This window comes from Geotrypetes seraphini, chromosome 1 (genome assembly GCF_902459505.1).
Source record: "Geotrypetes seraphini chromosome 1, aGeoSer1.1, whole genome shotgun sequence".
NCBI lineage: Eukaryota > Metazoa > Chordata > Amphibia > Gymnophiona > Dermophiidae > Geotrypetes > Geotrypetes seraphini.
The window spans coordinates 135,251,470-135,269,623 of record NC_047084.1 but is presented as its reverse complement, the minus strand read 5'-3'; the positions used below and the strand labels follow the sequence as shown (position 1 = coordinate 135,269,623).

The following is an 18,154-nucleotide window of genomic DNA, read 5'->3' as shown; positions in this document are numbered from 1 at the left end:
TAAAAGTTTGTCCTTAAATAATTGAGCATTAACTTCTTTAAGAGCATTTATTTCTTCATTAACAGCTTGAAATTTAAATTCATTTTCATTTTTTATTTTCTCAATTGTTTTTGCTAAAGAGTCTACCTTTTTCACTAAGGAAGATGTTTCCTTCACTGTTTTTTGTAGCGTTCCGTCCATCCTCTGAATCGCTTTCCAAACATCTAGCAGGGTCACCTCTGGTGCTACTAGAATCACCGGCTCTTGGTGTGCTTGATCCTGCGCAGAAGTTGGCCTATCATGGACCAAGGAGGGAAGGCATAAAGACAATCTGCTTTTGTCATGGTTGCACCAGAGCATCCAGGCTTTCGCTTCCTGTCTCGTGTCTTCAACTGAAGAACCGATCCACCTTCTTGTTGGCTGCCGATGCCATCAGATCGAATGTCGGGCACCCCTACCAATTCACAATGCTTCCTGAGATAGTGACCATCCCCTGGGATACAGAATCTTCTGACTGAGAAAATCCACTTGTATATTCATTGTCCATTTCTGCCACATGCCCTGTTTTGATGGACAGAGGCCAGAAGATGGGCCTCTGTCCATCAAAACAGCATCTGGGCTTCCAATCATAGAGCAGCACTCTTGGTGCTCCATGGCAATTGACACAAGCTACCACCCTTGCAATCTTAAAAAACACTCATACCACTATGTTCTGCAACATGCTCCCAAATGCCCAAAGTGCCAGGCATATGGCTCAAAGTTCCAAGCGGTTGATTGATAACTTCCTATGGGAAGGGGACCAGTGTCCCTGAACTGGATGCCACTTGCAATGAGTCCCTCAGCCATACAGGCTGGCATCCATTGTCAAAATCACCCATGCAGAGATGTGAAGGGGAATTCCTCTGGTGAGAGACTGGTGTTTCAACCAGCAGGCTAGACTGTGACAAGCTTCCGCCATCCATGGTAGATGCTGGTGAAGCGTATACCTCTGCAAGCACCAAAAGGAGAAGAGCACATCCTGAAATGGACAGAAGTGTGTCTGCCCAGGGGACTATGGATCTGCAAATAATACCAGGTTGTCTGAGCAGACTTGCTCCGAAACTCCCATATCTGATGCAGAAGCTTCTCTCTGCGGGCTTCCAGGGAGAACACCTTGTTTTTCCAGTGTTGAATTGGATTCCCAGATATTCCAAGATTAGCATTGGCTTCAGGTGGCTTTTCCGAAAGTTGACCACCAGCACAGCTTCTGCAACAGTTGAATTACTCTGTAGACCACTAGTTTGCCTTCAGATTTGGACTGGGCTTTATTAGCCAATAATCCAGATACAAATGGACTTGTATGCCCGCTCTGCGCACCACCATTACCTTGATGAAGGTCCGTGGTGCTGTGGCCAGCCCAATGGGCAAGGCCAAGAACTGGAAATGTTGTTCAGCATATGGAATCACAAAAACTTCCTGTACTCTGGAAAAATGGTAATGTGCAAATAGGCCATCAAATCCAGGGAGGCTGCGGCGAAAAAATTTCTCTGGTGCTACAGAAGCAATCACTGACCTCAGTCTCCATTCAAAAATGTGATATATTGAGAGCCACATTTACATTGAATGTAATACACATCAGCCTGTTGCCTTTTTAAAAATGCTAACATTTTTTTCTCTTTACTGGGTGATTAAGGCCATTAACATTGAGTGAAAAGATTTTAATCTCCATCAATCCAAATAACCTTTACATAAGCTCTTCCATTTATTGTATATAAACAAAAAACTGAAATGAGTTGAAATGAAGAAACACCATTTTCATTCATATCCCATACTACTACATCCCTACCCCAATTATCAAATCCCCTTAAACCCTCTCCCATCCCTCCCTTGATAAAGACAGATAAAACCTGGAACCGCACATACAGGACCAAGCAAAGCGAAAAGAAAGCTCTATACAGACCTCAAATATAACACAATATTGTATGTAATAATCATATGTACATTCACATATAGTAAATGTAATATTCTGGAAATATTGAAAATCAGAATAAGAAAACTAAATAAAGATCTAGCACTCTTAGAATAAATGACAAAAGAGAATCTCAAACTCTATATATCTGCTAAAAGAGTTAGACTTGTAAGAAACCCATAAATATAAATTAAATATTAATAATATATTTTCCCCTTTTTTATTTTCTTAAAGGAGGATGCTAAACCCAAAATTAGAGTCTTTTGAAAACCTCCTATAACAAAAATCATTTTTTCAGAACTCTGTATCATAACCTCCACTAACTCATATTAACATATGGCTTAAATCTGACACTATAAGCTCTACTCATTAGTATCTTATCTTCATAAATTATGGTAAACTAACATATATCAAAGTATTCCAATAATATCTATTTAGAGATATGTAAAAATAAAGGAAAAAATAGTTTCAGCTTTAACATTTATCTTTTGAGTAAAAGATATTAAAGGCATTCTAAAGAAATAAACTGCCAGCACCATCAAAGTTCCATTTCACTGTTACCATTCAAAATAAAAACAGATCCAAACTGTCAATTAGGATATTCTCAAATACATCAAAGATGAATAACAAATAAAATCAAAAAACAAAAAAAGAAAATCCTAATCCAATTCCATGAAGCCAAATTAAACTGACATCGGCTGTTCCCTTTGATTTAAATACATTTCTAGCTTCACTGGCTCATCAAAGCTCATAGTTTTATTGTCAATAGTTATTTTCATAATCGCAGGGTATATCAGCCCAAATCTAGCTCTGATGTCCCTCAACTTCGGCCTCATGTCTAGAAATTGTTTCCTTTTATCTGTCGTTGTTTTAGCAAAGTCAGGAACGACTTTGGCATCCTGACATTTTAAATTCGCATGTTCCTTAGCCAATTGTAACACCTCTAAAACTTGTTGGTGCCATAATAACTTGAAAATTATAGGGCGAGGACCTTTTAAAGTATCAGGTCTTCTCATTGGTATGCGATGTGCACGCTCAATTTCTATCGGGTATTTGGATTTGAGGGGCAGGACTTTCATCAAAAAGTTTTCAACAAATGAGACCGGGTTGCTTTTCTCCACCCCTTCCGGTACGCCCAAAAGTCTCAGGTTATTCCGCCTCATGCGATTCTGGCAATCCTCCACTTCCCTGGTGAGTGTAAATATTTTATCTCTGTCCAGTTTATATTGCCTTTTTTCAGCTTCAAAGCTGTCCATTCGCATTTCCAACTTAGTTGTTTTGATCTCTAGCACTTCCGTACGTTTATTTAAAGTTGTTACTTCTTCCTGTATCTCATCCAGTTTTTTGGCATTTTTTAAAAGAATTTCCTTTATTTCTTGAATTTCTTTCCAAAAGTCGATGTCGCTCTTATCCCTTGACAACGGGCACTTCGATGGTGTTGCCGGCTCCGGCTTAGATCTTTTAACACTGCCGGTATTGGAAACCATTTCCGATTTATTTTGCTTTCCTGAAGCCATAGCGTTGTCAATTTTCTTCGTTTTGAGTTCAAATTGAAATTTTTATTTTAATATTTTAAGTCATGAATGTCTGTTTATACGGAGCCTCTGCCTTACCCGTTCATTCGCGTGCACTCCCAAGCCACGCCCCTTTTCCCTTTAAAAATGCACATCCGGGAGGGGGGTAGAGGGAGGGGAGAGCTTGATGATAATGAATTTTAGTGTGTAGATATGGGGTTCATGATAAATATGTTAAGTATTGGAAATTGTGAATGATTAGGGGGAGGGGGTTTTAATTGTGACATGGGCATTATTAGAGTATTAAGTGTGATATGGAATATAAAATGTTGTATTTACTGTTACACTTATTGTAAGTTTTGTTTTTTATTTTGTTTAAATTCTTTATTCATTTTTGCATATTCCAACAAGTGTATTAGATAAAATCATATGAACTTATAAATATACACTTGATTAACTCTCATATAACATTAAATATAACATTTCATTACATATTTATATTCTATAATATCTTGAGTATTATGTAATACACCTAATATCAAAACAATTATTATTAAATAGAAACCCTCCCATCCCCATCCTTTCCCGTAACAGAATTTCATACAAATATATTAAGACTATTGATATATTCATATGCATTATGAGATAAATAAAAATAATACCCACCCTTTTCCCTTCTATCAAATATCTTACTTTGGGAAAATGTTATCATTCATTACAAAAGTCTGTTAATGGTCTCCAAATTTTCTGAAATTTACCAAAATATCCTTTTTGTGTTGCTATTGTACATTCCATTTTATATATATGGCATACAGAATTCCACCAAAAGTTATAATTTAATCTGTCATAATTTTTCCAATTGTATGTTATTTGTTGAATTGCTACTCCAGTCAAAATAAATAAAAGTTTATTGTTATTTGACGAAATTTGACTCTTTGCTCTCATTGCCATTCCAAATAAAATAGTATCATATGTCAAGGCTAACGGATTATCCAACATCCTATTTATTTGAGGCCAAATTAATTTCCAAAATAATATGAATGGACAATAGAATAAAAGATGATCTAGTGTCCCAGCATCTATTAGACTTAGAACTATCTAGTTTTTGTAAACGAACAGGGGTCCAAAAAGCTCTATGCAAAAGAAAAAACCATGTTTGTCTCATAGATGCTGACACTGTACATCTTAACCTCCAAGACCAAAGTCGTGGCCATTGAGATGCATTAATTTGATGCTTAATCTCAATGCTCCAAATGTCCCTGAGACCATTTTTTGGTTTTTTATTTACAAATCCAGATATTAATTTATACCACTGTGCGGCCTGATGACCCATAGAATCCATCTGAAAGCATAAGAATTCCAGGTTATGATAATTATTAAGATTTTTCCATTCAGGGAACCCTACCTGAATGGCCTGCTTCAATTGCAACTATCTAAACTATTAAAAAAGAATAAAGTATTGGGGGGGGGGGGGGGGAAGATCAAACTAATTCCAACTTGTAGCCTGACTGAATAATGTCCAGAACCCACTGGTTGAATGAAATGCCTGCAGAAATGTTGAATGTCTGCTCTCTATCTGACTAGGGACATCTCTCAGCCTGGCATTATTGAGCCTTCTTGGCAGAGGGTGCAGAACGGGAGGTGGAGGGCTGGGCATGCCTGGGTCCTGAGAACCACTGCTTTTAGCTCTGGGGAAAATTGTTGAGACACATAGTGCTGGAATACAGGCAGTAACGTCTGGAGCCATGAAAATTAGAGTGACCTGAACCACTAGAGGTTTGGGGTCTGCTATCAGGCAGGGTCTTAGGGCAATGGTCAACCACTAAATTCATAGGATTGTCCAGGCCTTTGCCAAACAATAACTGCCCTTTAAAGGGAAGCCTGTCAAATTCAGGCATTCCCCCCTCCCCCAAATCCACCTCACAGTGACAGCCTTTCTTACTGTGACTTGTGCTGGAAATGTGCTGCAGCCTGCTTCAGCCCTCTTAAAGTAGCTGGAATCAGAGAATCACTGCTGGAATGCCTCTTCAAAGTTGATCTTCTGGCTGCTAGTTAGACAAGGAGCCCGACCATGCCTCCATCCACACAGACCAACGGATGTGAACAGGGAAGGGCAAAAGCAGAAAAATGCAGCCAGCACACTGTGAGACACCACTGAATCTCCTAGGTATGTCTAAAAGCCTGTGCTTGAACCCCTGTTTGGCAGCAGGAGGAAAAACACAGGGATGGCCCTGAGTTCCTACAAAACCAATGCAGGTTGGATAACAGGCACTACCAGGTATTGGCGTGTCAGCTGCAGACCAAAGTCTGCGTGTTCTCAATGCAGGCAGAGCTGAAGAAGCACTCCAAGCACAAAGAAAACCCCAAAAGGGGATGAAAACACCAAATAAAATAGAAAAAAGGAAGAGCAGAACAGAAACATTCCTTCAGGCATGTATGAAGGAAAAAACTGTAGAGGGTGCTAGAGCTCCCAGTAAAGTAGAAGAAAGTAACAGAAAAAAATCCAGATTGGATTCCCTTTGCATATGGCATGTGGCCATTGGGAGATATCCCACTTGTCTAGAATGTCTCACTTACTGCACTGGAAGAAAAAGAAAGCAAAAATTAAAACTAGTTAGCTTCCAGTTCTCTAGGAAATAATAAGTATCCAATCACCATAAATATTCGCAACAAAGGAAGATAAATAACTTCCTTTTCAGCTGAGATGATCCTTCTAAAAACATGATAATGCACCTTCTTGTAAGTGTAAAGATGCCCATACTGCCACTGAATCATCCACTCACCTTTGGTTTGACTGGAGATGTACGATGTCTCTTTTTAACTTCTATCCAAGGTTCAGAGTCCAAATCAGGCAAACTAGCAGACAATCCTTTGGACATGGCCTGCAGGCTATTCAATTCCATACTCGTCTTTGGATTTGGCTGGCTTCCAGTTCTTGGAGAACTTGGTGCAGATTCTGTGTGTTAAATTCAATGTAACATTAGGCCGTTTCAGGTCTTATGCTTTCAGCTTACAACCAAGGATTGAACCTGAATTTATTAAAAGAAAAAGAAAAAAAACAACACCACCCAAGCAAAACCAGCTCACTGTGATTAATATGAGAAAAGAGTAGAGTTTGCAAACTCATAAGTTCTATATAAGATTTTGATGCATTAAAGATGATGAAAGACAAAATATCATTTTTACATAAAGAGGAACATTTTTGATTGGACGTCTTAAGTTCGACTTTGGATTATTTCCCGCAGATGTCCAAATATCGGGAGGAGGAAATGACCATTTTCGAATCCGCAAGACATCTAGCTTCTTTTTCAAAAATGGCTCACTTAGACATTGTGTCCAGCTAGATGTCAAATTTTTTTTTTTTGCCAAATTAAAAACACCCAAAACAAGCCATTTGCATGTAGGAGGGTACAGCATTTTTCATGGACTCACCACACACATGCTAGCAGGGCAGTGGGACACCTTCAGGGATATGGCTGTGAACTTCACATTCAGGGTGTCAGGTACTCACCTCACCATAACTCCACAAAAACCTACAGTACCAACCTACCTACCACCCCAATAGTCCTTATGATTATGATGCGAGCTTCTATACTGCTACTAATGACTGGGGAGTCAATTCAGAGCGGTCTACATGAGCCTCTTCAAAGGCACTACAATACATGAGCTTCTGTAAAGGTGTTATGAAATGTTAGCTTCTGTAGAAATGTTACCATAACGAGTTGTGAGGTGTTACAATATATGGGTTCTATACTGAAATACACGGAGCTCTGTGGTGGTGTTACAAAGTTATTAATACCGGCATGATTATGCCATAATCCATCAACCTACTTATGTGCACGTTTATACCAAATCAGTTGTCCCATATACAGTCATGTGAAAAAATTAGGACTCCCCATGAAATATTCAGTTCTTTCTTAAGAAATGTTCACATATCAATGTCAAATCTTTTTTTTTATTTATCTCTAGAAAAGAAAGTGATGTAATTACAGGTAAACAACAAAGGTTTTCCTTGATTTACTCATGAAACAAAAGATATCCACAAAAATGTGCATTCTAACCGAGGAATAAATTAGGACACCCCCACATATCCTCCCACTTAAGTGGCTCAAATCATACACAGGTGTAACACATCAGGCACACATGATTAGAACATCATTATTCTAATTTTTTCACATGACTGTATGTACATATGTAATACTAGGTTTACAATTGCACCTAAATACACTATACACTTTTTTACATACCTCTTAAGGAGGTTGGCCAGTTCAACTAAATATAATCTATTTACATGCATCCCTGAAAGTTTTAGTTTCCTCCCTGTCAACTTCATAATTTCAGTTGAAGTAGTTTGAGAAAGGATAGTCTTTATCCCTTTCTTGAATTTTCTGGTGGGTTTTTTCCTAACTTTAATTCTTTAAAACTTTAACTTATGCCTGCAGATGTCACCTTTCTTTCTTTAGATTTTTATCCTGTCCTCCCAAAAATGACAATACAGTGGGTTTTTGGTGGGCTCACACTTTCCACCATATGGGTCTGGGTCCCCTTTTCTGCAGTCCCCTGCACTGCCCACCAGGCTATTCCAGAGATCTGCTTGCAGCTTTAATAGGACTGGCTATAGTATCTACAGTTGTCAGAGACAGATATGTGTATGGGGGCCACATTTTCATCCCTCCAGAGATCATCTGGTTAGTTTGGGTACAATTTTGGCCCTTAAACATTTTAAAAACAGGTCTAGCCTAAAACATTTAAATTGTGCCCTGAACATTTTGTAAAATGTTTGATTATCACTATAAAATGTCCAAGTACTAAGCCCAGCCAAAACATGCCTCTAACAAACAAATCCCCTAATATTTAGATGCACTGGAAACAAAATGACCAGAAAGACGTCTAAAAAGTCAGTTTCGAAAATGCCCACTTGGACATTTTGACTAGTAAGACATCCAAGTGCTGGTTTATGCTGTCTTTTAACGTCTATCTTTTTTGAAAATGAGCCCTATAGTCTCCATGAACATGGAAGCAAGATTTAAAAAGGCAGATATCACAAGCAGAAAAATTAAACTAGACATATACATAAAGTCAATTATTTTCATGAGGAACTCAGAAATTTACACCCTGCCTTTGGAGTAGAGGTCTGCATGGGAACGGGGATGCAGGAATCCCCCCCCTAACCCACGGGACTCCCACAGGGACCCTTCCCTCTAGCCAACGGGCTCCCACGGGGATGGAAGGCTTTGGAAACAGGGTTCGTCCATATAATATAATGAACATGTCAGCCTTAGTAAAAGAGGGGGTTTATAAGTTAATTACCTGAACAGAAAATAAAAAAAGGGTTCCACCAAAGAGATTTCACAAGGAAAACAGCAGCGCAAACACAAAAGAAACTGTGGAATTAATAATCTTGTCAGAAGTAATTGCTGCTTTTATGGGGACGTGTGGGGATGGAGGTAATTCCTTGCGGGGATGGGTGGGGACGGAGAAGATACTGACGGGGACAGGTGGGGACGGGTGGGATTTCTGTCCCCGCGCAACTCTCTACTTTGGAGATCAGAAAAGGTAGAGAAAACTAAAATTGGAGAATGAAAACCATATGGGTGTAATTTTCCAGATAATGGTTGGTTGCTGATTCAAGAAACAGACAGGCAATTGGTTCGTAAGAACCAGATTAGACAGCAAACAAGTAGATCAGCAAAACTCGTTCATCCAGAAACAAATACTTTTATAAAACTTTTGTGAAGTACTTCTGGACAATTGAATTTTACTGATCTAATTGGTTGTTGATTTAGACATAGCAAAAGTATTTTATATTTAAACCTTTAAAAAGTTCACATCACCTTTAGAAACTGCAAGGCCTTTCTTTTCTTTCCAACACTGCTCTGCATTCTGAGCTGTTTCCTACATGTCATAAGCGCTTTCACCACTAGATGCTGCTGCAGGTTGTACTTTGGCCTCATCTACCTCCAGGTATGATGAGTAATGAATCTCACATGCTCCAAGGTTGTTTTCAGAGCTCTGTTAGAGGTTTTCAGAATGTCCCATAATGTTTACCAACCTTTTCAAGACCAAGGCACACCTCCATTATCAAAAAAAGTTGTGCCACACCAGCCTCTGCAGTCAGCAGTGCAGACATGGAAAAATCTCATATGATTAAAGGAAGAGCTTGGGAAGCACTAAAAGACTCACAGGAGGTGTCTGTGTGCAATGACTTGTTTATGATATGCTTTTATTATTGGTGTGTTTTATGTAATGCTCTATGCTGTGTTTCTCAAGATGGTCCTGGAGTATCCCCCTTCTTGCCAGTCAGGCTTTCAGGATATCCACAATGAATATGCATAAACTTGATTTGCATACACTGCCTCCATTATATGCAAATTTCTTTCATGCATATTCATTGTAGATAGCCTGAAAACCTGACTGGCAAGACCAAGTAGAGGGTTAATTTTATAAATCAATAAAAGCAGGACCCAATTGTCTAAAACCTGTATGCTGTTTGGTAATTCTCAAATTCCAGGGTTCACGCTATACATAGGAAGGAGAGGTATGCATGACTGAACATGTGCTCATCAGAAGCGCCTGCTTCATCTCTGGGAGGTTCTGGGAGCAGAGCCCAAGTGCTGGTCTGGACCTGAGCATCTAGCAGTAGTGACTCCTTATATCCCCTTTATTAGAAAACCTCATGGGCTTCCATCTAGAGCTCTTACCTATAAAAAGATTTTATTATTTGGCATTTGGCACTAAATAGATGTTCACCTATAGGTGCCACCTCAATAAGTAACAGATTGTTACTACTCTACCAGGTATTACATGCAAATTGGATCAATCATGGTGTAATGTATAATACCTAATAAGCCACTGTACTTAGTACAGACATTTCATTGAGAGAAACGCACCTTCCAAAACAAATGGTCCCAAACTTTTCAAATATAAGGTATTCTACATATGTTTATGAACATAGTCTGCTTCTTTCAGTTACAAATAAGTGTGAAGAGCGGATATTTCAGATGGAGTTTCAAGTGTTGAACATGTTGAAGGCACTAGTGAGACTATAAGATAAAAATGCTGAAGAATGTAACAGTAAGAAAAATGCAAGTATCAGAATGTAACAGTTTTAGCACCAAAACAGGTTGCCGATTTTCATTTTTTTCTCTGAGTATCAAATGCCTTTATTGTTAGCTTGAAATTATCTGCACTGAGTCACTACATATTATGTATTGGCTGTAGTTAGGGAAACCATATCTGGACCATGAGAGTAGAAGAGACTTCTTCTTGTAGTCAAACTCAACTTGAGAGGACAAGAACTGAACTTTATTGTGCTTACTTGTGCCACTAAAAATGACAATAGCAAATACCGGTGTGTGAGCTGAAGGCTTTGCCTGGTACAAATTCCGGGCAGTCAACGAGCCGAGAGAAGTCCGTTTGGGAGAAGTCAGGTGGAGGAGGACCAGGAATGGGCCACTTCTCAGGTTCAATCTTTCTTCTTATTTTCTGGTCAACTATTTCCACCTCTGTGCTGTCCTTTAATGCCTATGCCAGAAAAGGTCTATATTAATGAAATAGTCTCCACTACCATCCTTATTAATCTTTGTTATATAATTTATGGTTCTAACATCACTAATTATTGATCTCAAAGCCACATCTTTGTGACTTTGTGAATCATCTCCTTGAATAGGCATGCTTCAGAATCCGTCAACTTCACCCCAAAACTAACCCCCATGTCACTCAACCAGCTTTACTTAAACACTCCCCAAATTCATAGTTTGAAAAAATAATTAGATAACAGTTTCAAGTAGTGAGCATTCCCTAAAGGGTAAATAAAATCTGTGGTCTTGCAAATCCCATGGGAGGCTTTTACCCCTAAGATTTGCTGCAATGACAGAAGCAAAATTAGTTTTGCTTTCATTATTGACAAATGAAAAATTGCAGATTGAAAACAAACAAACAACGCTTTATTAAACAATGCACACACTTCTACAGTGGTACCTTGGATTACGAGCATAATCCGTTCCAGGAGCATGCTCGTAATCTAAAATGCTCGTATATCAAAGCAAGTTTCCCCATAGGAAGTAAGGGAAACTTGCTTTGATATGTTCCCACCCCCCACCTTCCCCCCACGAGAACCGGCATTGTTCCCCCCGAAGGCCCCCCTCGCGAACCGAAAATCTGCTTCCTGTGCTGGGCCTTGAGCATGTGTGCATGCTCAAGGCCCAGTACAGGAAGCAGATTTTCAGGCACAGGACATGCTGGTGCCGGTGCTGATGCTGATGCGGAGGCTACACTGGAAGTAAGACGAGGGTTCGGGTGGGTTGGGGGATCTCAGGTTGCGGCGGGGGGGTGCAGGATCGCGGGGGGGAAGGTGCCAATTCGGGGGGAAAGGGGGTGCTCGTACAGCGAGGCAAGCTCGGTTTACGAGGCACCAAGTTTGCGAATGTTTTGCTAGTCTTGCAAAACACTCGCAAACCGAGGTACCACTGTATTTGCTTTTGGGGTAAACAGTCAAAAAGTCTAGTTCAGAGGGTAAAACAATAAAAATGGTTTTGATCATTACCCTTCTTATTACTTTTAATCAGAGTGATTTTCCTACAGAAGTTAAAGCAGCAAACCTACTTAACCAACCTCAAGAAAAGTAAGGCTAAACTAAAGAATTCAGGAGCTGTGAACCAAAGAGCAGGTTCAACAGTAAAGTTAATGGCCGAGGAATGTAAAAAGGAGCTGAGTGCAGGTATTAAATCGTGTGGTAAATGTGACAGCAAGACTACATCAAAATGAATGCAAATGCGATTACCAATTCCATAGCAATGCATTAAAAATGGCTTTTTATGCGCACAATGTGAGAAATGTTTTGAAAGGTTGGGGGGAAGCTTAGAAGAGTTGGTTGAGAGTAGGTGTCCAGCATCCCCTCCTTTTTCCCCTTACCTAACTCCTCTTGACCCTAATAGCTTTCTGCATTGGTTCCTGTTGGTCCCCCAACTCCCTGCCTTAAAATAAAAAAAATCCCTCCATCCCAACACTCGCTCATTCCCTGACTTCAAAAAAAGAATTCCCTGGTGTCTAGCAGCTCCCCCCCTCCTCTGACAAACAGATTTAAATACAATATTTAAATACTGTTGCTAGCCAGCAGTAGGGTTAACCACAAGAGAAAACCATTACACAAAAATGTGGAGAAAAAGCCTCAATTTCTTATTTCAAAAGCAGCAATCATTAATGATTTCAAGCTGCTCAAATCTTATCATGGGCAGTAAAAAAAACTCAATGTAGTAATGAAAATTTTAAACAGGGGCCTAAACCCACCACTGTGAACAGGGTTTAAACAGTTTTCCTGATGTAGCTGGGTATTGGCGAAACAAGGGCCTTGTTGGAGGCTTGATTCCAGCAAGGAAAGGGTTGCTCCTGCCATGGAAAGCCATTGCCATGGAAAGCTGACAATTGAGATCCATTATTTTCTACTAGCTTTTAGCCCGTTACATTAACGGGTGCTAGAATAGATGTGTAGACTTAGGCATTTCTTTCTTTCTGTATGTCTTTCTTTCTCTCTCCCTGCCCCCTTTCTTTTTTTCGTTATGTCTTTCTTTCTTTCTCTTTCCCTGCCCGCTGTCTTTCCCCCATCCAGCAGCAACCCTTCCCTGCTCCCCTTGTCCAGCAGTAGTAACCCTCCTCCCTTCCTTTTACTTCCCCCTTCCCAGAAGCACTCCTTCCCTGCTCCCCCTGCCCAGCAGCAGCCCTTCTCCCTTACTTTTACCTCCCCCCTGTCCAATAGCACCCCTTCCCTGTTCCCCCTGCAGCTTTGGGGCTTTTACTAGGCCAGCCTGCCTCGCATTAAAGTGGGCCGGCCTAGCAAATGCCCCGCGGCTGCAGTATTTGCTGGTCCTGAGGTAAGAAGAGGCGTCCCGGCAGCACAGGAAGTCAGCCAGCGTTGGAGACCTGGGCAGAAGGCAGGCACTAAACTCAGATCACGGACGCAGAGCACATGGAGATTGAAGTGCGCATGCATGCTAAGGGTTTTATTATAGTGGATAAGGTGAACGCCAAAAAAGAGGACCAGTTAACACCCTAAAGCTAAGTATTTTTGATTGTTTTTGGCAATTTTGTTCTATTTAAACCCTTTGCACAGGGGTGGGCTTAGGCCCCTGTTTGAAATTTTCATTACTACGTAGAGTTTTTTTTACTGCCCATGATAAGATTTGAGCGGCTTGAAATCATTAATGATTGCAGTTTTTGAAATAAGAAATTGAGGCTCTTGTGGTTAACCCCACTGCTGGCTAGCAACAGCATATAAAATATTGTATGAAAGTTCTACTACTATTTGTATATTTTCTTGTGAAACAGATTTAAGTCCCTGTGTGGTAAAGCTCATTCCACAGACAGGCAGGGAGCACTCACAGACATAACATAAAACATAACATAAAAAATTATTTATATACCACAGTACTTCTCAGTTCAGTGCGGTTTACAGAAAAAAAAGAGTACTTACTGTACATAAACAGCAAATTACAGTATCTTTTTTTAAAAAAATCTTTATTCATTATTTATTAATCATGTGGAAATATCATATGATACTGTTCTGTTCGGTATGTCTATGAGGAAAAAAAGTCAATTATCAGCACATAACAATAAGCTTTTGATGATAATGACGGGTGATGCTATGCAACATATTACTAACAACTGGAAAAATTATAGTAATCTCAATTATACGTTTTGGTGGAATTCCCTGTGTCATATTTACAAGATGGAAAGAGCAATTGCAATACAGAAAGGAAGTTATAAATTTTTTTTAAAGATATGGAGACCGATGGTTGATTTTTGTAGTGAATAGGCATCATTTTTCTTTGATAATATACGTAGGGGGGTGGGGGGGATTGGAAGATAAGATGTAGCAAAATTGAAATTTTGAAGGAATATGATAGTTTTAATGATTGTATAGAAAGATGGGAGGGGGGAGGGTTTTTAATTAATTTACATATTAAGAATATAATGTATGATGTTCAAGTGTTATATGATAGTATTTCATGTTGTTCTTTTTGTGCACTTGATGTAAGTTTGAAAAAGAATAAAGAAATTAAAAAAAAAATCTTTATTCATTTTCAAAAATTACAACAAGTGTACAACAGTCATTCAGAAATACCTCAATTCATCACTTGACATTCTTATTTGTATTATTCCAAATAAATAATTATATAAAAACCCCTCCCCTCCCACCCATATACTAATAAATAACAACTATCAATTATTATTTGTCATAATCCCACCCCCCCTTATCTTATCCAATATTCTGGTGTTTAAGATGTTTGATCACTAGAATAAATCGTCAATGGCCCCCAAATCTTTTTAAACTTATTATAATTACCTTGTTGCAAAGCAAATACCCTTTCCATTTTATAAATATGGCACACTGAATTCCACCAAAAAGTATAATTTAGTTTAGTATAATCTTTCCAATTCCCTGTAATCTGCTGAATGGCAACCCCTGTTAATATTAATAAAAGTTTATTATTATTAGCTGAAATTTGACTTTTAAATCTCATTGAAGTACCAAATAATATAGTATCATATGAAAGGACAACATGAGGGGCGTGGCTTGGACGCGAACTCTGATGGTTGGGTGAGTGAGTAGCTCCGTGCATACAAGCTCTATTTATAGAAAATACTACAAAAATAATTAAATTTTAAAAGAAAAACAGCTAAATAACATCAAAATATGGCATCTAGCAAACAAAACAAAGGAGACTCGGTGGCTGGAGGATCCGGTATAGGAAGCAACAAGAGATCAAAGCTGGAGCCAAGCACTCCTCCTTCAAAGGTGCCGTTACCATCAGATGAAAGCCCCGACGTTATGGAGGAATTACGGCAAATTAAGGAGATTGTTTTAGATAGTAATAAAAAACTACAAAAGGCAAAGAGTGGAGGTGACAGAAAATAGAATAACTATTTTGGAGGAAAACTCGGAGCAACTAAATATGGATATGAGACATAGTAAAACAATATGGAAAGAGGTCACAGAAATTAAAAGAGATCTTGAAGATAGCCGGAACCATGAACGTAGAAATAATTTAAGAATTATCGGAATGCCGGAAGGGGTGGAAAAAAATGACCCTATAACTTTCTTGGAACAATTTTTGCCTTGGAACAATTTTTGCCATTAAAATTCAAAACTGCGTTAGAAATCGAAAGGGCACACAGGATACCAACTCAGAGGAAAAATTCACAAATGGGACCAAGGACTTTAATTTTCAAACTCCTGAGACATCAACAGGCAATAGAAATTTATCAACTAGCCAAAGAGAATAAAAATCTCAGATGTCAGGACGCAAAAATACACATTGTCCCTGACTTTGCAAGAGAAACTGCATTGAGAAGAAAACAATTTCTGGACTTGAGACCCCAATTAAGATCCCTGGGGGCTAGGTATGGGCTCCTATATCCGGCAGTAATGAAAGTTACAATAAATAATACAACTCAAAATTTCTCGGATCCCAAAAAACTACAGGAATTTCTTGAGCAATATGAGCAACCAATGTCCTCTTAAGAAAACCTGAAAGGATTATTTCATTATTATTTATCTACATATAATTATAACTTTTAACCTTTGATAATATGAACAAATGAATATACAGGAAATTTTCAGTTAAAACTCAAAACTTTTAAATGTAACGGATAGAATCACATGAGGATGGAACTATAATTTGAACTACATGGAACGTTCTTAAAAAGAAGCAAGAAGAGAACATAAATCTTATCGGATCTTCAAAATTCAATTCTGGAGTTTTAAAATAAAATAGACTTACATGTAACATCGTGAAGCTGACAGTGATCCGATTGAAATGTTGACGCAGGATACTGTTTTTACTCACTGACCTTAAACTAAAAGAGTTGCTGATTGGCTCTGGAAATGTAAGGGGCATTATTTGCAAGGGAAGAAAGGAATTCCTTCAATCACTTTAACAAATATAATGTCATGTGTAAAAGCAATATACGATTGGTTAAATTAGGTGATTTCCTGCTAGAGGAGGTACTTCCGGTTAAATTTGCGTTTCAATAGGATCGAAGGGGAAGTTAAAAAAAAAAAAAAAAAATATGGGCGATCTTATTTCAATTCACTGGCTCTCCCGGTAAGATCTTACTGTTCATCTTAGGAATTCTCCAGTATAGTCTTCATAAAATTATTCATATTTTATGGTTTAATAACGTCTTATTCTGATGCTTCGAAGCTGTAGCATTGTTGCTATTTGATTCACTGGCTCTCCTAGTTTTAATTTTAGGAAATCTCCTATGCTTATACTTCATTATAATCATATTTATATATATTTTAAATTAAGAACATGTCATTCTGATGTTTAGAAGCTGTAGTGCTGTTGTTCATGAGGAATTTTAAATCATCTAGATGCCAGGATCTTATAATAAAGTATTGAGGAGAGAGAACAAGCTTAGAAAATATAAATTTCTTTTTAATTTCTGTTTATATTACCCTCAAGATTCAAAAATACACAAATACAGATAAGGATTCCTTTATAATTCTTATATAATTCTGAGATAGATCCTGAATTTTTATAGATTCCTCTGATTAGAATATAAAAAAAAGAAAAGAAATTTAATTGTAGTAATTATAGTTAAATTTGATAATAGCTTGTGGGAGTTATTTATACCTAACCTCAATCTGCGTATCCAAGTTATCGTATTTAATTGGGGATGGGTGGGAGGGAATGGGGGGAAAATATATAATGGAGGGTTGGATGAGGGTGGGGATGGGGATATTATAATATATTTGATGTATTGGGAAAAGTTATTACAAAAAACAATTTACTGTTTAATTTTGGGAAATTTGTACTTTAAAAATATAAATGGATCTTAAAATACTATCTTTGAATGTTAATGGTCTGAATCATATGATAAAAAGGAAAAAAGCATTATTATTTTTAAAGAGGCAAAATGCGGATATATGCTTTATACAAGAGACCCACCTTTCAAATATTGAATCTAATAAGCTGGAAGGAGGTTGGGTCAAGCATTGTTTTTTCTCACCAGCTATAGGGAAAAAAGCGGGTGTTGCTATTCTAGTGAATAAAAAATGCTCTGCTTCATTCAAATTAAAGGCATCAGATGTTCATGGAAGATGGGTAAATGTGGAAATGAACATGGGAAATACTACCATGACGTTGTTTAATATATACGCCCCTAATTCGAACCAAAATGAATTTTTTAATACTCTTCAACAACTGATTTTGCCACTGGCTACTTCAAATCTAATAGTAGCTGGGGATTTTAATGCTGTTATGGATCCTCTATTGGATAAAAACCCAAGTAGATTTATGAAATCTATGGGATTAGATAATTTGATACAATCTTGCGATTTGACAGATATTTGGCGAATACTTCATTTTGATGGACGGGAATTTTCTTTTTGTTCTCATGTTCATAATTCTTTTTCAAGAATAGATTATATCTTTATTTCAAATAATTTGGCACATCAGGTGACACAAGCTGCCATTGATCCAATCATTTTATCTGATCATGGTGGGGTGTGGATTGAAATTAAGATCGCAGATCAAAATACTAATAGACCAATTTGGAAGTTTGATAATACATTGCTTGCTGATCCAATATTTTGTGAGAATCTTCAAACAAAAATGAAGGATTATTTTCAATTGAATGATAAAGATGAGATCTCTAGGGAAATATTATGGGATGCTTTTAAAGCATCAATGAAAGGACAAATAATTTC

General features: G+C 38.1%; 1 protein-coding gene across 6 annotated transcripts in view; it reads right to left on the bottom strand.

Moving 5' to 3' along the window:
- The window catches only part of LARP1B (La ribonucleoprotein 1B), a 277,107-nt gene that overhangs the window by 105,096 nt on the left and 153,857 nt on the right, over positions 1 to 18,154 (bottom strand). For all 6 annotated transcript variants that reach the window (XR_004538886.1, XM_033939051.1, XM_033939069.1 and 3 more), the window contains 2 exons: positions 10,791 to 10,965; positions 6,225 to 6,397 (listed from right to left, as the gene is read on the bottom strand). Coding sequence is in view for 5 of the 6 variants with exons in the window: in XM_033939051.1 (XP_033794942.1) it covers positions 6,225 to 6,397; positions 10,791 to 10,965 (348 nt within the window). In the remaining variant the exon portion in view is untranslated. The remainder of the gene's footprint in view (positions 1 to 6,224; positions 6,398 to 10,790; positions 10,966 to 18,154) is intronic.